Raw genomic sequence first — 24001 nt, 5'->3', positions numbered from 1 at the left:
GAGCTATGCTTGGAGTTTCTCTGCGTGATCTAAAGTGGCTCATTTTTTGCGCAAAGGATCAGCCTGGCTGTCCAGCGCTGAAATGCAGCCAGTATTCTTGCCACCATTCCACGTGGGCGTGATTTGTATAGTTATTAGGTTATGTTAGCATAACTTCCTTGTTGTATTCTTTCTCAATAAAAAAAAGTTATTTTATATTCATTCATTTCAATACCATAGTAGAATAAGTTACCATCTGTAAAATTACTTCTGTGTAATAATGTAATAAATAGAAATGTACATGTATTAACATAAATGCTTGCAACAAACGGGCGCTTAGCAGTGGTAGGTTGGTACCTACATGTCTTAAGTTAATAATAGTTTGTTACTTTGTAAATTATGTCCTAATTGTTTTTCCTGCCATAAATATAATTCTTATATAATTCTTAATGTTTATAAACAAATGACCATAGCATGTTAGCAATAAGAAATATTTATAAGTCTATTTATTGTTCTAACAACACTGTTACATTATATAATAAAGACATTTAAAAATCAATCGAATCAATCAAAATATAAAAAAAGTTAATAATATTTAGCCGAAAAGGAAAAAGTATCAAAATACTTGGACCTTGCTCACGAGATTACCGCCATGTGGAATGTTAAATCAACTATTATTGATCTGATAGTTGTTTCAGTCAATGGTCTTATAGCGAAATGCTTCGACTAACACCTTAAGAAGCTTTCGTTTAACTGTTGGATCAAGAGTCGGATACAAAAGGCAGTGATTCTCGAGACGGCGCGTATTGTGAGGAGTTTCCTCACCCTGGTGCCATGACCACTTGGGCACTCAAATGTCCCGCAGCGGGAGGGTTGAATTTTTTTTTTATAAGTTTTTAATAGTGTTTTGTATAAGTAATGTATAACATTGTTAAAAAATTAAAAAAAGGAGAACTAAATAAATAATAATAATAAGCTTTAGTTAACAGATAAAATAACAAACCTTTTCTAGTATCAATATGGAAGATAGACACAAAGTTAAGCGGTGTATACGAAAGTCCTCGACCAGTTTTGTTGAAGGTTATTTTATGAGCTTCAGCGTACACAATTGGTATTTCCTCCTTATCTATCTCAGAAACTGAGAAATATTTCTTCTTATTGTCGAAGTAGAATACTGTTACCACGTTCCAGTCGGATTCTTTGTCGTTGCCGCCAACGAATGATTTCCAAAGTCCAGTCAGTAACGCCATTTATCCAGTTTTGAAAGTCTTGAAACGAAACGTGTGATTTTTTTTTTTGTGTGTTTTGTGTGTTATATATTTGGCATGTTTAGTTTTGTGTGCTTCTGTCTAGTGCTGCAAGTGTGCTTATTGAATGTGTTGGTGAGTGAAGTTTTTAAGTGATTTTTGAGCATTTTTTTTACATTAAATTTTAATATTTTACAACGTTCTTAAAAATATAGAATACATATACCTAAAAAGCAAACGCATTACAAAAATCTAAATTATAAAAAAATCTGTTAAAACTCTGGTTTTGCAGTTTACAGTGAAAAATTGCTATAATTTTGGTCAAATCAGGAGATCCGGACAAATCCCGTGGGAACCATGTATTTTTCCGGGATAAAAAAGTAGCCTATGTTCTGCTTCAAGGTCCAATTCAACCGTGATTCCCGTTCCCGTGGAAATACGGGGATAAAACGTAGCCTATTATAGCCACGAAGATGGTGTAGCTTCCAAACAGTGAAAGATTTTTTTCAAATCGGTTCAATAGTTTCAGAGCCTATTCAATGCAAACAAACAAACAATCAAATTTTTAATTTTTAATAATATATAAATGCAAAAGGTTTCATTAATCACGAAATCTCGAAAACCGCTTGACATATAACAATGAAATTTGGCAGAGAGGTAGTCTATAGTTAGTAGGTATCCACTAAGAACGGATTTTGCGATAGGGCCGGATTAAAGAAGTCTACGAGCGGACAAAGTCGCGGGCGTCCGCTAGTATTACTATAGATAGTAGTGCTAACTTGCGACCAACGTCATATCTCATGTAGAGAAATAGACAAAGGAGATGGTCCATTTCAGGTCTATTCTTGTAGCCCATATCATTAAAATTTAAAAAATACAAGGATTTTATTAAAATTTATTATAGTGAATAAATTTAACTAAATAAAAAATTTGGGTTAAAAAACCCAAGTTTTTAGTTATATCAAGATGGCACCCATAGAGCATAACATGACAATTGACAGCAAACGTCAAATCGATTATTGCGTTGGAGACGTCATCTATCCGTCCTTATTACACTAATGTTAAATTTATTGGGAGATAATGAATATTATTTCGAAAAAGTAGTAAATTCGTAGATTTGTATAATCATTATATTTCCGAGAAAGGACTGGGACTACTCCGCCTCGATTGTACGACATTTTGTCTATTTCTCTTCACTTGGATTTTATTAGATGATCCTCAAAAAAATGACGGTATAAATAAAATCAGCGCTCCCTTGTCTTCGTGTAATATAAAAATTTCACCGCGCCCATGTAAACGTTGAAGAATGCCAATAAATTCGTGATACATAGACCACAGACTATTTTATCCCCACGTGACGTCATGTTTACGTCACGTCATCGTGTCGCTAGGTATAAAGATGTGGTCTTGTGATTATATAAAATGTGTTGTTTATTCGAAAGTTTTGACATTACGAATAATAAAAATAGTTGGCATCTCAGTGGTCGTCTCTACGTTTATTATTAGGCGCGGGTTACATGCCGACAGATGTATATTTTTTAATAATTCGAATTCATAGATCCACTAGACGAGAGACAACGGAAATTGTAATACCCGTAGACAACGTTATGCGGTCATGACTAAAATGTTTGAATATCTATACCTACATATAACAAATCTGTAGAGAGGTCAATTCCGTACATTAAATATATTACTAAAATAACTAACAGGGGGGTGATCGATACTGATGCCAAAAGTGCAATCAGTAAAATTTTTGTCTGTCTGTCTGTATGTATGTTCGTTATAGAAACATAACCCTCCCCGACCCTGCCCGACATGCTCTCCATGCCCACAGTAAACAATTTAAGATCAATAATTACTTCATCACGAAATATTATCGAACAAAATTACTAACGCGACAAGCGGCATGACGCCTCAAGCTGCTCAGCAAAGAATTGAACCAATTAATAGCCTAAGTCACTAATCACTTTCCTTTTCTTAATAATACTACTTAACACTTCACTATTTCACTATACTTAACAAATAGAAGACGATTATTCCATCTTAAAAGCGCGATTAGAACTAAATTACTAAATCAGCAGACTAGAGCGGAGGCAGGATGCCTCACTCTAGTCAAGTGTACCATCCACGCGCCATTTGGGACGCGATGCTATTGGATGAGAGTTACGTGATCATTTCCTATTGGTCGATCGCCGCCACGTTCGTTATGGTGGTAACGTATTACAATCTTAATTACTTACTCGACGGATTTTAACGAAACTTGGTACAATTATTCTCCTGGGCAGGTTATAATATACTTTTCATCACGAAAGACCAATAGGAACAGAGCAGTGAAGGGAAATGTTGGGAAAACGGGAGAAGTTACTCCATTTATCAGCGATACTACTGTAAGGGCTGGATTAAAGAGGCCTAATGGCGGACGAAGTCGCGGGCATCCGCTAGTAATATAACACATTCAATGTCTGTGATAGCTAGTGTTCTACCTATATACCCCAGTCAGTATGGACTCGACCAAAACCTTTTAGATTAAAGTCCATCGAGTTATCAAAATGAACATCTACTATTTTTAGGATTTTCCAACGATTTCCGCACAATTTATTTGCGAATCGCGATGCCCCATATAACGCCGCCTTACGAGAATCTATTACATAAAGCGTGTGCCACATCCTCGCACATATTTACACGAGACATTTCCGTTAGATGACAATTTGACGATTCGTACATGTCAACATGTCTGGGCTCACTATTATGAGAAGGTTAACTTACATACACACACACCCACATACAGATACAAATAAATCATCGTAAAAGTAGTAAGTATAGCTTCTAGAAACCTAAAATGTCCAGATTCGATGAAAACTCGATTTTCGAGAAACGGATTGTAAAAGATATCTTCCCTACTAAGTACTAAGAAAATGTACATATATGCAAATTGCGGTGCCGTATATAGCCCCGCCTTTAAAAGTAACTATGACATAAAGCGGTGTCACATCTTCGCACTTATTTACACGAGACTTTTTCGTAAAACGAATTTGACGATTCATGTACATGACATCTCCACAAGTCTGTGCTCACTTGTTAAGTAAGTATAAAGAAGGTTAAGTAAGTATGTATTTACACACATACATACAGACACACACACACCCACACACAGACATAATTGTAAAAGTAGTCAGGACATTTTCTAGGGCCCTAAAACGTCGACATTCAATGAAAAATCGATTTTCAAACCACGGATTGAAACCAATGTCTCCCTTAGTAGGTAACAAAGAAGAAGAATTTTTCAAAAAAGTCGAAAACTCTTATAAACCACGGCGTTTCCGCGAAAAAAACGAAAATAAACTCATTTACCCTTCTTCAATGTCATACGCAATGTCAATAAAAATTTACAATAACCTTCCAGACCGTATACGTAATGAGGAGAAAGATATTGCTTTCAAAAAGAAATTAAGGGACTTTCTAGTCGAAAAGTGCTATTAAACGGTAAATGACTACTTGAATGATAAATAAAACAAAAAATAAAATCGGTCTCCCTATCACTCACTCGACAAAAGGCTACGCCCAAACTGGGTATCCATAACTTGCATTATGTAATAAAATGTAACTTGTATAATTATTATTATATTGTATAATGTAATGTGTGGTATTGCTTGATATTAAATAAATAAATAAATCAATAACGTAAGAAGCTATCCTGAAGAAAATAGAGAAAACAGAAGGCTAGAAATGCCGATGCATATACCCCGCCTTAACAAGATTCTATTACATAAAGCGTGTGCCACATCCTCGCTAATATATTTACACGAAACATTTCCGTTAGATGACAATTTGACGATTCGTACATGTCAACATGTCCCAGACACTTGTGTTTTGTGTTACGCCAATAATTTATCTATGGCTTGTAAAATTAAATTTTGTCCAACAAATCAACACATTTTTCATGGGATAACCGAACATAATAAATAACCTTTAAATAACTATTTTGTGTTTGAAAAATGTAAATTAATTTTCTTGTAAAATAATTGCCAGAATGAAATACTTAGTGTATAAAATATATATGAATTACGATACTTTTTTAAAACTTGTTTGGGTTGACAAACAGTAAAAAATTAAAATTCAAACATATCAATAACTTAAAAACTGGATCGTCAACTTGCACCGTTAACCACAGATTAATAACTTTACAAGAACAATGAAATATCGAAGAAGAACAATGAAATAAAATAGTGAAGTATTGAAAATTTTAGCTATTTTACATTATATTCTTACATTTTTAGTGCCAATCGTTTTTTGAATTTACTTTTTTTTTCATTTAAAAAAAAAAAGAATATTTGCCGTTGAGCTATTGAGGCTATTTACTTGGACGAGTATATCAATATAAAACTACATGAGTTATATTTAGTAAATACTATTTACTTTTAAGCAACAAGGTAGTTATGGGATCTGACCACATAGTACGCATTACTACTTTATCTAGTGACTAGCTGACGCCGCGCGGTTTCACCCGCGTGGCTCCCGTTCCCGTAGGAATACGATAAATATAGCATATAGCCTTCCTCGATAAAATATAGCCTATAGCCTTCCTCGATAAATAGGCTATCTCACACTGAAAGAATTTTTCAAATCGGATCAGTAGTTTCTGAGATTAGCACGTTCAATTAAACAAACAAACAAACTCTTCAGCTTTATAATATTAGTATAGATACAAAAATAATATATGTATCGTATCGCGTCTTCGCGAGATAACCTATACACCAAACCATATGTCTTATTTTATGGTAGATAAATGTATAGTTTTTACACTTCCAGTCCTTGTAGCCAAGTGGCAGGTCGATTCTCTTTCTAGGATCGCAAACGCTTCGAAAACTGGAAAAATGTATGGGAATGACAGATCTAGATCACCTGTCGATAGCAAATGCACCCGAATTTTTATTTTCTAACCTAACCTAACCTAACTTTAGATTTGACAAAATTATACTTATAATTAACAATAATATCATTTTACTAATGGAAGAACAATGTTTAAAATTAAGTGTTTAAAAAAACCAAGAAACGCACTGGCCACCCCTCCGATTTTCTTTCTTTTTCTTTTTTCTTTAATTTGTCCATTATAATTTTTTACTATTTTGATCATGCCCGCTGTAATATTTTTGTAAGTCTATGGTAAATTCATTCTAATTGACAAATTAACGGTTTCACTTCGATAGATTATAACATACCGAAAAATAGCACGTTAAATTGTAATCAGTATGTTCAGTTCACAATATATCGACAGATTACAATATCGCGAGTGAGATTATAAACTAACGTAACTAATGTAACAATTAAAATTGTACATTTAAATTGTATAAATATAAAAATCATTGGCAAACGGTCATAACACATTATTTATTGTCAAAAATATATAATAAAGTAAATAATCAAGCAACGATGTCGCTTTGATCGACGTTGATAGTGATTATCAATTTGGAATGATGCCTAAAAGCGGCCGATTGCCGATGCGATAGTATTTTGATTCAGATATAGTATGACGAAAATAGAATGTGTAACATTCGGGCAGTTATTTATTTTATTAGTTATGGAAGGTCCTGGGTTCAATTAACTCTTGAGAGCCGTGATAGATAGGTATCTTTAGGTATGCAGATGACAGCACAGTATCGGAGAGTTGCACATCTAGCCCTAGTGCCAGCGGTGCTGGGACTCTTGAACTCTTGGTGCTTTGGTCGACCGCTTGAGCAAGAACCTGTAGATGGTGTCAGATTAAGATGACACCAATTTGGTTAATTTCAACGCTACCAAAAGGAGCCCTTTCACCTTGGCTAATTGGAAAAGATATACTTTCCAGAGTACATCTTTTCCAATTAGCGATCAAATTGAGCTCTTGGGTATCACCATGTCATCCAACCTCAATTTCGGGAAATGCATCGAATCTAAAGCTGAAATTGCAGCCAAAAAACTGGGAATCCTGAATAAAGTCAAGCGGTACTTCACACCCCGACAACTGCTCACTCTTTACCAGGCTTAAGTCAGAAGTTGTATGGAGTCACCTTTGGGATGGTTCTGCAAAATATCAGCTTGATGCATTAGACTCGATAAATCGCCGCACCAGAAGGATAATTGGTAATGAACCGTTGACACAGGCGAAATTGCAGACTTTGCAACATCGTCGCAATGTAGCTTTATAAAGACCAAAATAGTGAATAAGCCAGCAGATCGGTGAAGATCGTTTCTCGTCCGATATTCTTGAATCGAATCAAAAATTGATTGATTCTTCAAATGATCTTCGACATTGCCTCCAGTCTACATCCTTGTCCAGAGGTGTGATTCCGCTTATACTGGTCGATATAATATTCGCTTACTTATAACAAGTTGTATCAGAATTTGAACTTTATTTCTTTGGGATGCCAAATGAGCGATGTCATATCGCTGTAACTTTACAGAATACAGGGGCTAGTCGAAAATAAATAATTAAATGTTAAATAGGTGTAACGCGACATGCGACACATCCACAAAGTGCCTGATCGCATAGCGTTATTATCTCTCGCCCCTTAGATCTTTATAACAGAAATGTGTACCACATTCACAAGTGGGTTAACAGCATTGATCTGATTCCCATCTTTTGATAGCTAATATTCTTATACCACTTGGCTGCGGTATCAAAAGCGCTTGTACGAACAAACCGTAAAAACATTAATGTGATTTATACTTTATAATACTTATTACGTCGCCCCAATTTCACCGGAATTTTGGTAGATAGTGTGGATTAACGAAAATATACCTAAATTCCCCACATTTATTTATTAATTTACTAGCCCTACGATTTCGTCCAGGTAGTTCCCGTTGCCGTGACAATACGGGGATGAAATATAGTTAAAACACTCACAAAGATCGTGGCTTTCTAATGATAAAAGCATTTTCAAAGTTGGTTTAGTATATCCAGAGATTACCCCCTACAACACCAAAAACTTAAATTAACGAACATATACCTTAATTTTATTTTTTATTTTTATTTACATTAATTTCCTTCTTTAGAACTTAGGCTTGCCTTATTTTCTGCACTATTTTTCCAAGAGAGAAATGGTAGATCGCAACTCAAGGAATTTGTCCGTGGACCCGCAGGAGGTTGAGATCTGACCAGGACCTTATCAGAAATGAAAGAGATCTAAATTCCCTATATTAATAAACTAGCGACTGTATCGAGAGAACTGTTAGTTCTCTGGAGATGTCCAACAGATCTAGTAGATGGTCTAAAAGGTAATGAGAAGTGGCTGGATGAGGATAGAAGAGGATCGTGTGTAATGGCGCATTAGAGAGTATAGCATCAGAAAGGCCTATGTCCAGCTGTGGAAAGACGGACGGACGGTGATTGAATAAAGCATCTAAATTTACTGGGACTGAATAAAGAATTTGTGTTTGAATTTAAATTTAATCGCTCGTCTCTTCTATGCATTAAAAATATTAACAAAAACAAAATCAGTTCAAAAACAAATGTCAAATACGCAATAATTAATGACGCCTTTCAAAACAGAACCTAGTTCTCCATACAGATGGGCTTGCGAAAGAAAATCTGTCAATGTTCCAAATTTATATGTGTTTAGATGGCCGATATTATACATTTAATTGCCTTAATATGATCAGCTTTATTTCATGGAATCACAACAATAATTACTATTTATTATACGTCAAATTAGTCCTCTATGGTAAGCTCATTTGCAGAAGTATTATAAATCTCAGTGCACCATTGAAATAATGAGTCACTAAATCATTTTATATAGTATTTTCGTCTATGTGATCGCCGTCGTCGTCGTCATCAACCCATATTCGGCTCACTGCTGAGCTCGAGTCTCCTCTCAGAATGAGAGGGGTTAGGCCAATAGTCCACCACGCTGGCCCAATGCGGATTGGCAGACTTCACACACGCAGAGAATTAAGATAATTCTCTGGTATGCAGGTTTCCTCACGATGTTTTCCTTCACCGATTGAGACACGTGATATTTTAATTTCTTAAAATGCACACAACTGAAAAGTTGGAGGTGCATGCCCCGGACCGGATTCGAACCCACACCCTCCGGAATCGGAGGCAGAGGTCATATCCACTGGGCTATCACGGCTTGTGATCATCTAAGGTTATTTCAACGAAATAACCTTAACTGTACCATTTTACTCGTACATTAAGTGGTAACGTTTTTTACGATCTACGATCATCTAACATGATTTTCAACGAAAGTAGCAACCAGTTTTTCGTTAAAATAACTTCACTACCAGCTACTACCACTACTATACTAATGTTTCTTTAAATAAAAGGACGATAACTGTTTCATTTCGTTGAAAACACAACTTTAGGTAATTGTGAAAACCAAAATACGATGAAAAACGATGAATAATTACTTGAATGGTACACCGAGTTACATAATAACCCTTGCTGATGTTACTCGTAAGTGAGGCAGGTTAAAGATAGAGGGCTTACTTTGAAAGAAAAACAAAAAGGTGCGATTCCGCTATTTTACACTCGCCGACGAACTATTCGCCTGTAACACGTCTACGAAGTTGCCATAGAAACGATCGACGTCACAGAGCTGAAACTTTACTGAACTAAGTAATTTATTTTTGGTAAAGTATCAATTAGGTGCTTCATAAGATTACGATCTAGCCTACTTCGTTTTTACTTAAGTGACTAATTAGTAATTTAACTTTAACCTGAACTTATAATATATTATTATTATATTTCACTAACTATTACTTTAGGTCACTTTTTACAGGTGATCTTTCATACTTTTGACGGCCTCCGGGGTGCAGTGGTATGCGCAGTGGATTTACAAGATGGAGGTCCTGGGTTCGATCCCCGGCTGGGCCGATTGAGGTTTTCTTAATTGGTCCAGATCTGGCTGGTGGGAGGCTTCGGCCGAGGTTAGTTTCCACCCTACCGGCAAAGACGTACCAAGCGATTTAGCGTTACGATGTCCTGTAGAAACCGAAAGGGGTGTGAATTTTCATCCTCCTCCTAACAAGTTAGTCCGCTTCCATCCATCCTTAGACGGCATCATCACTTACAGGTGAAATTGTAGTCAAGAGCTAACTTGTAAAGAATAAAAAAAAACTGAACTGAAAAATTCGATGTAAAAACTAACAGAGTTTGTCATACTTTTCACCAATTTGTCGCACCATGATAAATTATGTCGCACGTCAACAAGTTATTCTACACAACTACAACCATTTTGTTAAAAAAAACTGCGTTACATTGAAAATTTAAAGAATGCTAATCTCACTCTCACAATGTGAAATTGTTATAATTTGTCAAAGCTCTTCTTACGCTGTTTCGAATAGGACGGAGATATACGCGTCTGAATCAATTAATCAAAGATTACAAATAGGTAGATTAAAGAAGTTTTTTAAGAAAAACATTGTATGTTTTTTTTATTGCGAGCTTTTCATTAGTTATAATACAATAGACTATACTATGGATGGTTCTGGGATAAAAAGTAGTCTATTTATTGGGTATTGTCTCCATTTAAAATTTCAGCCAAATCCATTCAATATTTTTGCGTGAAAGAGTAACAAATATTTATACATTCTATACAAACTTTCGATAATATTAGTAGTTTTGTTCACAAAAACTCCGTTACACTGAAAATTTAAAGAATGCTAATCTCACTCTCACAATGTGAAATTGTTACAATTTGTCAAAGCTCTTCTTACGCTGTTTTGAATAGGACGGAGATATACGCGTCTGAATCAATTAATCAAAGATTACAAATAGGTAGATTAAATAAGTTTTTTAACAAAAACATTGTATGTTTTTTTTATTACGAGCTTTTCATTAGTTATATATTAGTTATATTTAAATAGGACTCCTTTTTGGCAATTAAAACATTGTATGTTTTTTTAATTCGAACTGCAATTTTCATTTGTTTGAAACACTAAATGACTTCAAAAATGTTTACAAATACCGCGACAATCATGTTTTTTCTGCGATAAAATGTAGGTTATTTGTTAATTCAAGGTATAGTCTATCTCTATTCTAAACAGCCGAATCCATTCAATAGTTTTTGCATGAAAAAGTAAAAACCGTCCTTTCATACAAAGTCTTGGTAAAATTAGTAGTTTCGCTTCAGAAAAAAACTTCACTACATTGAAAATTATAAGTATGTTAATCTCACTCTTACAATGTCATATTGTTACAATTTTTCAAAACTTTTCTTACGCTGTTTTGAATAGGCCGGAGATATAAGTGTCTGAACCAATTAATCAAAGATTAATACGTAGATACTCGTATATTATAGGAGTGTTTTTAATAAAAACACTTTTTTATTTAAACTACAATTTTTTTTTGGTGTTTAAAAACCCTAGTGAACACCCACGACTTCGTTCGCGTGAAATTCAGTTTTATACAAATACTTTGGTAACCATGAATGTTCCAAAATAAAAAATGAACTGTGTGTTAATCCAGGATGTAATTCTCCATTCCAAATGTCAGCCAAATATATTTCTTACAAACTTTCGCTATTATAATATAAGTAAGTAGAATAACAAACATCCATAGAATTCTCGTTAAGTGTCTGATTTTTTCCAAATTTTACGCACAATTTTTCCTAATTTTCCGCTCGCTTTGAAGTAATTAAGGCTTATGTTCGACATTGAAGGTTCAATGGCTGAAAATAGTGATGATAAGGCAGATAGTTTTGCCGTACGAACTCGTAGGTTTTCAAGTATCAAAATAAATTAATTATATTCATAAACTCCACTTAGTAATATTAGGTTTAATTCATTAGCAACCCAATTTCGGCTCTCAGAATGAGAGTTAGTTAGCTCGGAGTTAGGCCAATAGTCCACCAGGCGGATTGGCAGACTTCACGCACGTAGACAATTAAGAAAATTCTCAGGTGTGCAAGTTTCCTCACGATGTTTTTCCTTCACCGTTTGAGATACATGATATTTAATTTCTTAAAATGCACACAACTGAAAAGTTGGAGGTGCATGCCCTGAACCGGATTCAAAGCTACGCCCTCCGAATCGAAGGCAAAGTTATCCACTAGGCTATCACGACTCTGAATTTAATTATTTGACAGTAATAGATAAAACTGTAAAATTAAATAACATTAACGTTTAAAATAGGCCAGTAGCTTGTTGGGATTAGGAAAATATTTGGAAACGAAAATATGAAATAAATATTATTCACTAGTTAATCATATTTTTCCACAAACACGTGGTGAAATGTAGAACGTAGTCTATTTTCGTGACAAGTGACACGTATGATTGACATGTCAAATGGTGGTTTATTCCGGCTTTTTATATATTTTTTGTTATTTTTATACAAAAATCCACGTGTAGCTTAAGAGCTTTATCTGTGACTAGCTGACGCCGCGCGATTTCACCCGCGTGATTTCCTTTGCTGTAAGAATACGGGGATAATATAGCCTACGGCCTTCCTCGATAAATGGGCTATCTAACACTGAAAGAAGTTTTCAAATCGGACCAGTAGTTCCTGAGATTAACGCGTTCAACCAAACAAACAAACTTTCAGCTTCTAAAGTTAAAGACAGACCTTTTGACCACTCATACTAGGAGGTATATTCTGAATCGACGTTTTGTATAACTCGCCAGTGCGAGTTTCGAATTTACCTCTATCTTTTTCTTTCTATAGAGATAGTGTTAGACAGAGAGAGAGATAGAGATGAATCTGAAACTCGCACTTGCGAGTTATACAATACATCGTTACAGAATAGCCCTGCTGTACCTAATGTAATTTTCGAAACTGAGGTCCTGGATAATGTGAAAATTTTTAATTTTGAAACTAAAATCTTTTGAGAGCGTGAAAAATAAGGCGCTAAATAAAGAAATATTCTCAAAAAAATATAAAAGAAAACTCCACTTGACTTGGTTTACAGACGGACATTAGACAACTCTAATGACACTCACGAGTAGAATAATAATAATCCTTCGTCTTGGGCATTCGCACGAGAGTGGAAAAAGTTAGTTTTTTTTTTTATTCTTTACAAGTTAGCCCTTGACTACAATCTCACCTGATGGTAAGTGATGATGTAATCTAAGATGGAAGCGGGCTAGCATGTTAGGAGGAGGATGAAAATCCACACTCCTTTCGGTTTCTACACGACATTGTACCGGAACGCTAAATCGCTTGGCGGTACGTCTTTGTCGGTAGGGTGGTAACTAGCCACGACCGAAGCCTCCCACCAGCTAGACCTGGACCAACTAAGAAAACCTCAATCGGCCCAGCCGGGGATCGAACCCAGGACCTCCGTTAATAAATCCACCGCGCATACCACTGCGCCACGGAGGCCGTCAAAAGTTACTTTTTAGCGTCCGTTAAAAAAATTCTCGTGCGAATGAGGGCTTACGTTCAGTTTCCCTCTGAACCTCTCTCCACAATGACTGTGTATTAAATCTTGATGAATTTACGCCATCCTATTGCTCTTTGCACTCAAAATTATTATAATACGCTTATAAAAATAAAAGTCAAAATAAACAACAATATATTATAAAACACTTCAGCACACACTATTACCGGCTCGTAAAACTACGAGACGTTTCATATTAAAGGTGACGCCATAAATAATAAAAATAACACGTTTTTTTAATAATCTTGTACCCTAATTTTGTCTGTATGTTCTACACTTTATAGCTCACAAATCAAAGGATATATCGTAAAAAATTAATTATGTGTCAACCTAGCACACTCGTCTAGAATGTACATTATGTACTTAATGATTCTTTTCTCACTCTACAATATACAATCGTTATTATTAGCAACCTGTTTTCGGCTCACTATTGAGAACGAGTCTCCCCTCAGAATGAGAACTACTTCACCACCACATTGGCCCAAGCGCGGAATGGCAAGCCCACATTCGAACCCACACCCTCCGATTCCGAAGGGTGTGGGGTCGAATCCGGTCCGGGGCATGCACCTCCAACTTTTCAGTTGTGTACATTTTAAGCAATTAAATATCACGTGTCTCAATCGGTGTAGGAAAACATCGTGAGGAAACCTGCATACCAGAGAATTATCTTAATAGGGATGATGACAGTTTTTTAAATTGTATATAAATTAAGAGTATACTAACAGCAAAGCAATTTTGTAAAAGTAACAGGGTATCTGCGATCATTACTTTCGGAGGTATAGGGATTTAAAGGGTCAGATTTGCGGCGCTGCCACGGATCCCTGAAAAACGCTCCATACAAAATTGCACGATTTAGTGACGTCGTTGGCTCGCTGATCGTTAGGTTTGTATGGGCGTTCAAACAAAATTACTAATATCTTTGTTATTTGTGCGTTTATGTTTATAGTTCATTTATTGAAAAATGTCACATTTAATGTAAGGAAGCTAAAAATGTATAAATTTTCATCAAACCTTTTTATATTATTATACATTTTATATTCAAACCTAGTCATCATCCCCATTCTCTGCGTGTGTAAAGTCTGCCGATCCGCATTGGGCCAGCGTGATGGACTATTGGCCTTCCCTCTCTCATTCTGAGAGGAGACTCAAGCTCAGTAGTGAGCCGAATATGGGTTGATGACGACAATGAGGTAAATACAGATTTTTTTTTATTTTTTATTCTCTACAAGTTAGCCCTTGACTACAATCTCACCTGATGGCAAGTGACGATGCAATCTAAGATGGAAGCAGGCTAACTTGTTACGAGTAGGATGAAATCCACACTCCTTTCGGTTTCTACACGACATCGTACCGGAACGCTAAATCGCTTGGCGGTATCGCTGGGTGGTAACTAGCTACGGCCAGCCTCCCACCAGCCAGACCTGGACAAATTAAAAAATCCTCAATGGGCCCAGCCGGGGATCGAACCCAGGACCCACCACCATGTACCGCGCATACCACTGCGCCACGGAGGCCGTCAAAGCTGTTCTGAACTAGTCCCTGTATTTATACGAAAACCTAAAACCCTATGACCACGTCACATAGAAGCGATTATTATTTTGTAAGTGGATTTAGTTATAAAGTTGATTTAACTGCATTTAGAGTGAATTATTGCAATTACCTTATAATTGCTTTATTTACGGAGTTATGGTAATTACTGAATGATTTATAACCATAATGTTGTGGTTTTGATTTGTACTTAAGATTAGCATAATTAATATTTTATTAGTTTATACATTCAGGATGGATAGAGCAACTTTATGAGGGTATGTAAAATATGTAATTGATTAATTATTTTCAGCTTTTTTTATACTTTACAAGTTAGTCCTTTAATACAATCTCAAGTGATGATAAGTGATGATGCAATCTAGGATGAAAGCGGGCTAACTTGTTAGGAGGATAATGAAAATTCACATTTATTTCGACACGACATCGTACCGGAACGCTAATTCGCTTGGCGGTACGTCTTTGTCGATAGGCTCCCACGAAGTTTAATTTGAGTTATACTGAAAGACCTAACCAATTAAACAACATAACCTACGCACAAATAGCTCACAACATCATTAACAACTCAAAGGCTCACTGTTGAGCACGAGCACGAGGGTTTTTGCTAATAATCCACCTCGCTTTCCCAATGCGGATTGGCAGACTTCACACATGTAGAGAATTGAGAAAATCCTCAGGTATGCAGGTTTCCTCACGATGTTTTTCCTTCACCGTTTGAGCACGTGATAGATTTGAAACTATACGCCCTGCGAATCGAATGCAGAGGTCATATCCACTGGGCTATCAAACAGCTCTCTAGACCATGCAAATAGATCCAATGTTCTCATGACATATCACATTTCCTTAGCATTCGACACCTCACGGCTGCCTCACACAATTTGCAAACTGCATACGTGGAACGTTCCGACACGCCGTCGCTCACAGGTGCATTGCGGAAATCCTAGATGAGTGATGGATGACCATTTACATGCCTCAAGGAGTCCGAGCCAAGTGGGTCGAGCAAATGTGGGCGGGGACTGGATATTGTGACAGTCTGAGGGATTCTCGCGATGTACTGAACGCGCTATTTGTCATTTATATAAATATCAGACGCCCCGCAGTTTCACTCACGTACTCCCAATTCTCGTGGGACTATCGAGAAAAATAATAGCATATGACAGTCACAAATAAAGTGGTTTTCTATTAGTAAATGAATTTTCAAAATCGGTTCAGTAGATCCAGAGATTAACCTACAATACCACGAACTTTACCTCTTTATAATATCCGTAGCGGACTAGCGAACGCCCGCGATTCGTCCGCTCTTTAATCCGGCCCTCTTGCAAAATCTTTTTCAAGATTACGTGATGAGTGATCTTTCGCTTCTATGTAGCAGACGCCCTTCGGTTTCACCCGCTTAGTTCCCGTTCTTGTAGGAATATGGGAATGATATAGCCTATGTTACTCAGTGAAGGTGTAGCTTTCTAATGGGGAAAGAATTTTGAAATGAAACGAGTATAGTCTGGCAAGTCCGTTGATGACACACTCATGATATGTGGGTGACGGGGGGAAAGACTGCGCGGATTTGAAATCGTGCATGTGAGGTGAATCAGTCGTGGGTTTTCCATTCATCGCTACACGCACTTCGGAAGTTTGACGAAGTTACGAACGAACTAGTCAAGCTAGTCCGATTACCAATCACAAATAAAGGAATTATGATAATTCGCGTAGATAACAGAAATAATCGGGGTCATCTATCCACAGTCGCCGTGGCGAGCGGGCGGCGGCCAAGAATGTCACATCAAAATTTATACATCCGTTCAGTGCTACCACAGCTGCCGTCACGGTCCTCGACACTGATTTTACTTATTGAATGGAAAGCGTTTTCTACTGCAAATTCTACAAATTAATGCATCAATGAATAGTAATCGACTCTATCAAAATAAAAATGGCCGCAATATACTAATTTTAATAAAAAAAATTAGTAAAAAAATTATTTAGAAACTCGAGTTATAAAATTTTAATATAAAAATACAACCGAATTCAAAATTATAAAAATGTTTTTACTAAACTGAAAAGCGGAAAATAAAATCGTATGTGCTACCTTCTCAGTTTACTCAGTGCGATCAGTTTGAAAGCGGTACCAAGTTAGTGATGTATTAATTCAAGCCCTTTAATAAAGATTGAAGATTTTCTGTTTACTCGGTTTAATATGAAAAAATGGAACCGACTTCTAAGACGTATATGTGTTATATTGATTTTAACACAATTACAAACACACTAAACCGATTTTCTGGAAAATTAATTGAGACTAATCTGAAAGTGACTTTCAAACAAAAAAAGATTTTTTGTTTGGTTATTAATTGACGAAGTTATGAGGTAACAAACATTAAAAAGAAAAAAAACATGCACATCGAATTGATTTGAAGAAAATTAATCATCACAAAACCACGCTACGTGGCAAAGAGCGATTTACAATACAATTTTTACGAAATAGTCACAGGTATGGGAGAAATAAAACCTCTTCCAAGTTAGCCCGCTTCCATCTTAGTCTCGTTGATCGAACTCAAGGACTACCATTAATTAAAAAAATAACAAGGCTCAGAGGTTTTTCTGCAGACGAAATCGTAAGGTCTAAAACTATTGACTATGAGGAGTTCTCCAGAGAATTCTAATTTCAAGTTGTTTTCCATTCAATGTATGTAACATTCCATTCACATTCGTAAATATTGAATCATATGCAGGCAGATACTTTTGGCATTGTGGCAATAGGTATAGACAGTGTGTGAAGTCATTTCATGCATGGAGACATTGACAGTGATATATTATTTCTAGAATGCACAGTTATTTTACATCCATCTTATTGTAAGTTGTTACAGTGTTGCATATTATTACATTAAACAAATTGGAACGGATTCTGGTAATTTTATGACAACTTGTGATCTGCAAGTTCAGTATTGGTAGCCAACTAAACAGTCTTGTTCGGTTTTGCATATTGCAGTATCTAACATATCAGCTTCTACGTTTTGCAGTGCCTGTAACATTTCCGCTTCTGCATTTTGCAGTGCGTCAAACATGTTTGCTTCTGTATCTTTCAGTGTGTCTAACATGTTTGCTTCTGCATTTTACAGAGCGTGTAACATGTTTGCTTCTATATTTTGCAATGAATGTGACATGTTTGCATCTGAATTTTGCAGTAGGTACGTCTAACATGTTGACTTTTGCATTTTGCAGTGCGTCTAAGCTACCACATTTTGCAGTACTACTATCATATTTGCTTCTGCATTTTGCAGTACTTCTACCATGTTTGCTTCTACATTTTTCAGTGCATGTAACATATCTCAAAACTATTTTGACAGAGCTGCCATCCATCCCAACCAACTAGTGGTTGAAGCCTGCAATTACACTCCCAACCTAAACGCTAACTGCAAGCAGAGGCGTCCCAAGAACATCCTTTACGATCCAGACGATGACATAACAACCGACAATGCTTCCCAGGTAACACAATCACAAGCTACACAGCGTCTTCGCCGGCGAAGACGAGGTCCCCGATATCTAACGTCACCCGGACGTGGGTTTTCTAACTCACGATCTTGGGGGCGTCCGGACTGATTCACTCAGGTCACGGTTACCTCCTCCAGAATGGCCTTCTAAGCCGAGGTCCGAGTCTCATAGGAGACGCCCTTAGAGAGCCGTTCCGTCCTCTATCTTTCTTTCAGCCTTCGGGTCACATCAGGCGATGCTTCTGCGCTCGCCCAACCCCCCCGGTGACGCCGTAGTGGTTCCGCAGGGAGCTATCGGCACCTACTCAGACAGGAAAAAAATAAAATGTAACATATTCGCTTCCACATGTTGCAGTGCACTTAACATGTTTGCTTCTACATTTTGCAGTGCATCTAACATGTTTGCTTCTACATTTTGCAATGCATCTAACATGTTCGTTTCTACATTTTGTAGTGCGCCTAACTTGTTTGCTGCTACATTTGATTGAGGTATAAGTTTTAGTGGTGTGTTTGTTGGCTGATTATTTTATAATGCGGTCGCACTTTAAGTTAAATTTGTAAGTTTCGTCTAAATAAAATATTTGCGGTATTTTTGTGTGTTCAACAAATACCCATGACGAGTTAAATCATAGAATTTAGACATCTATACATACACTGTAAAACAAAAACCCTTCTTGAGCAGTAGGTAAAGTAAAAAAAGTATCTTTAGCAATTATAAAGTAAACTAGTGAAATTTTGGATACATTTTACTGATGAATTACATCGTGGCATTAATACAAACATATACTTGCAAAAAATAACCCTCATTCTGCAGTAATATAGCAATTATCCACGTTAAAACGAATACCAGTAATTACGTAACCAGCAAAAGGTTAAAAGTAATCCAGTGAAAGTGTCGCAACCACATTATTTATATAAATTCTAAACTAATGCATGGAAATTTGGCTCAAACACCTAAATCCGCGGCTCCAGTCCTCACGAGCACAGCGTACATTTATAACACGTAATAAATATAAAACGAATGAATAAAACCGGCCTTGATACAAATTATTTTAATATTTTGGATTCCAATGTAAGTGTACTGTGACGACAGCTTTTGACTGAATATCTTTCACAGTTTTCTAACTTTGAGCCTTTATAATTAAAGTACCTCGTGACAGCACAGTGGAAACGACCTCTGCCCCCTAGCCAAGTGGAAAAACGATTCTCTTTCTACGATCACTAAAGCTTTGAAAACTAGAAGAAACTTCGAAAGATGTTGGTAATGACATTTGCTATCGACAGGTCACGTGATCAAAATCAGTCAATCCCAAACATTTTTCTAGTTTTGCAAGCGTTAGCTATCGTAGAATCGACGTGCTAGGGGGGCTGCTTTGATCCAGTTGCGAGCACGCACCTCCAACTTTTCAGTTATTTGCATTTTAAGAAATCAAATTTCACTTGTCTCAAACGGTGAAAGAAAAACATCGTAAGGAAACTTGCATACCTGAGAATTTTGTTAATTCTATGCGTGTGTGAAGTCTACCAATCCGCACTGGGCCAGCGTAGTGGAATATAAGCCTAACCTACATTCTGAGGGGTGACTCGTGCTTAGCAATGAGCCGAATATGGCTTCCTAATGATGATAATGATGACGTGTCTCAAAGAGTAAAGGAAAAACATCGTGGAGAAACCTGCATACTTGAAAATTTCTTGATTCTCTACGTGTTAAGTGTGCCAATCCAGATTGGGCCCAGTATGGTGTACTATTTATTAGCCGCATATAGGTTGTTAATGATGAATCACAAGTACATCATTATCAACCAATTTTACCGACCTACTTCAGCTGGCCTATTCACTAGTTTGGTCTTTATTATCAACCTGTTAAAATAAACATCAAATGAATTGAGAAAAGTCATCTACCTATTGTATTTCATCCGCCATTAGGCACCGGATGACATTTGTTACTTAAAGAATATCAATTTTGTATATGTCAACTAGCATACGTCAAAGATAGTGAATTAGCCTGCAAGACAAAGCCTCCTTTACAGTGTTCAATATTTCCCCGTACTTCCAATACCGTTAAATTTCTTACTTTGTCTCTCTAAAACATTCTTCTAATATAAGTTTACAAAACTGCTACGTTGGTCCAGTGGTTAACCGATGTGGCTTTGGTTCACGAAGTCCTGGATTCGAATCCTGAGGCGGGCGATAATATAGAGTTTTTCTTTATTCTAAGAAATTTTCAGTAATCCAGCTCGAAGTTAGAAAGTTGGTGAACCCCTTTATTATCATTAACATGTGATTAGTGGTTGTCAAAGAATTTACTTTCATTTACATTTCCCAAGCCCATAAATAAATATTATTTTAATAATTACTTGTAAGCTGATTTATGTGTTTAATACATAAAACAGACTGATTTCAATCAAAAAGTTTTGGTGATGATCATCGTCAACCTAAACCTCATACCAGCTAGTTCCGCTAAGTTATTCGCTAACTCTGTGTCATGCGGAGGATGTCAACCGAGACTATTTGACATTACGGCGTTTTAGATCGCCACTTCATTGAGCGGTACTAAAAGAATAATTCTTAGCATATCTTCCATGGAAAACCGTTTAATTAAGATTGCATCTCTAGAAGTAATATAACTCTCTACTGAGGATTTTGTATATAACTAGCAATTGCGACTTTCGAATTCGCCTATCTCTCTGTCTAACACTATTATATAGAAAGAAAAAGATAAAGGTGAATTCTAAACTCACACTACAACATCGTAACAGAATAAATAGCCTTCGGAGGGCCTAGTGGCAGTTTGATACTGTAACTATCCCGTTAACGTAAACGCGAATTTCTAAGGAATTGAAACAGCGCCATCTAGTGGCACTACTGCACAATTTCATATAAATTCGCGTTTACGTCAATGCGATAGTCATCATCATCATCATCCTCATTAATTTCCATTTATTGCTCTGATTTCCCTTGTTTCCACTATCATCGACATTTAGCTTTCGTATTTTACTTTTCTTTTGTGTTTTCTTGCGTCAGAATATATTTTATTATTCAATAAAGACTTCATCTATTTATCTATCTACCTTGTCCGAGCCTTGTTCAAAAGCTCCTAAGTGTAGAGCCACAAAGTTCAATTTTCTTTGATAAAGATGACGTAAACGTTACGTCATCACAAATCCATCATGGCGGTCGTATAATGATATTCATTGTCTTATAACGGTTACTGCACTAATATACTTAATTACAAAGAACGCAAATTGATTATAGATACTTTGCAATTATTGAGAATTTCTAGAAAGAAAGAAAAAGTGAATTATTTGGGTATTATTTTCATCTTTGGAAGGGGTAGAAGATTTTGCTCTAAAGGCATTTAATATTTCAGATACAACCTTAAAATTAAAAGATTTCAAAATTTTACAAGCTACGTTTATTTTAATATCATTTACGTATTTTATGGTTTTTTGTTAAATGTTAGTTTTTTGATCTTATACTATTAATTTGTCAAATATTCAATATTACGTGAAATATAAAAATAGTAGTTGTCTTAACATATATTACAATGAACGTCATTGCTTCTTTATATTTATAGCGTGCGTTAAAACTGAAATTCCTCAGAAAAAAAAATGTATTTATACCTTCATTAAATTTATTGGTCTATTCAAATTTTCTTCCATTGCTCTAATATATCTACAATAAGCTTTTACAAATGATAAACGGCTCTTTTGTATCGAGATAAATCATTCGTAGCCAAGTATTTAATGCTCGTAGCATTTTCGTAGCAACTTCACTCACCAACTACATACTATTGTTCTAAGGAGTTTCTATACGTATTTCTTTTTAAATTAAAAAACTAAAATGTAAATTGATAGTGTGCTGTGTAATAAAAAAAAATAAAAATTATCTATGAGATCGTACTCCCGCCATTCCATACACTTATATTTTAAATTTTTTACCGAACACTTTCACTGTCACTGGGCACTAATAAATTTTAAAAATTCAAATTTCGAATGTGTTCCAAATTCAAATGTCCAGAGGGTACCGCACAGCGGTGCGCGAGATATGAGACTAGTCAGCCCGCGCCCGGCCGCGTGGTAACATGCAACTAAGTATTTATTTATATATTTTATTATAATTACGCTTATTTCCAACATTTTCATTTTGGCACGAGTTATTCTCGTGTGAAATATATCTTTTGAGTGACGTGCTCGATTCATTCTCAGGTCCTTTGTGGTGTCGAGATAAGCTGATTGTTTTAGCCTTCATTTTTAACGAGATTTTTTTGGATTCAAAAACGTCAGCCACGCTAAACCTTTTGCCAATATTTCAAGACTGGATTTTAAACCCAACATCTGATCCGTAAAAAATCCGTATTTAAGACATGATTTATTATTTTATACACAACCTGTTCTGAACTCCCAATTTAATGATAAGTAATGCAATAAAAAAATTCCGGATATCGTCAAAAAACTATCCTTTCAAAGTGTATAAGAAAACAAAGAGGCCATAGTTTTTTTTTACTAGTAAATTTGGGGCATGCACCTCCAACTTTTCAGTTATGTACATTTTAAGAAATTAAATATCACGTGTCTCAATCGGTGAAGGAAAACATCGTGAGGAAACCTGCATATCAGACAATTATCTTAATTCTCTGCGTGTGTGTCTGCCAATCCGCATTGGGCCAGCGTGGTGGACTATTGGCCTTACCCCTCTCATTCTGAGAGGAGACCCGAGCTCAGCAGTGAGCCGAATATAGGTTGATGACGACGAAAGGGTATATATGTACGGGGATAAAATAGAGCCTAGCCTAGAGTGTCAACTCACTAATAACGTGGCTTTCTAGTTTTAAAAAAAAAATGATAAAAATCGGTTCAGAGATTAAGCAATACAATGCCACAAACTTTGCTTTTTTTTATAATATTAAAAGATCAATTAAGATCTTAATATATAAGATCTTAATTGATCTTTTAATTTTAATACATAAGATCTTAATTGAGTCCAGCAGGATATTGAACCCAGAATCTCTCGATTATAAAGCCAACTGCTCCAAATGAAAATGATATTTCAATCTGTAATAATTGACGTCTAAGAACTTCGCAAATCCAAACACCTACTGTGAACTTTCTAGTATATAAATACCCAAATCGAGATTCAAACCTTGAACCTATAACAGACAAACGTACTACTAGACTATACTACAAGATAATCAAGGCACCTAATCTAACCATAAAACTGACAAATGACAGTTAATCCGACATCTTGGCCTAGATATAGGGTAGAAGCTATTTTCCGCGCTGGAAAATTTAAAACGCCCTTGGGAAACACTTTAAAATATTACATTCTGTCACATAGTTAGATTCCATCAATAAAAGTCTCAAATATTACATTGACTGTAAAATTTAATACATTT

The 24001-nt window shown here is 36.0% G+C and overlaps 1 protein-coding gene across 8 annotated transcripts in view; it reads right to left on the bottom strand.

The window, feature by feature from the left end:
* Window positions 1-24001, bottom strand: part of LOC112056204 (filamin-A) — a 102987-nt gene that overhangs the window by 29090 nt on the left and 49896 nt on the right. Inside the window, exons 1-2 of one of the 8 annotated variants that reach the window (XM_024096612.2) lie at window positions 22548-22687; window positions 983-1334 (exon numbers count right to left, since the gene is read on the bottom strand). The exons of 4 other annotated variants lie outside the window; for them this stretch is intronic. In XM_024096612.2, the coding sequence (XP_023952380.1) occupies window positions 983-1229 (247 nt within the window). In that variant the 5' untranslated portion in view covers window positions 1230-1334; window positions 22548-22687. Of the gene's footprint in view, window positions 1-982; window positions 1346-22509; window positions 22688-24001 lie in introns of those variants that run through there. 3 more of the 8 variants (XM_024096620.2, XM_024096605.2, XM_024096598.2) reach the window with 3 other exon arrangements.

Source organism: Bicyclus anynana, chromosome 25 (assembly GCF_947172395.1).
Source record: "Bicyclus anynana chromosome 25, ilBicAnyn1.1, whole genome shotgun sequence".
In the NCBI taxonomy this organism is placed as follows: Eukaryota; Metazoa; Arthropoda; class Insecta; order Lepidoptera; family Nymphalidae; genus Bicyclus; species Bicyclus anynana.
Note: the sequence above shows the minus strand (reverse complement) of the source record. Positions and strands in the feature narration are given on the sequence as shown.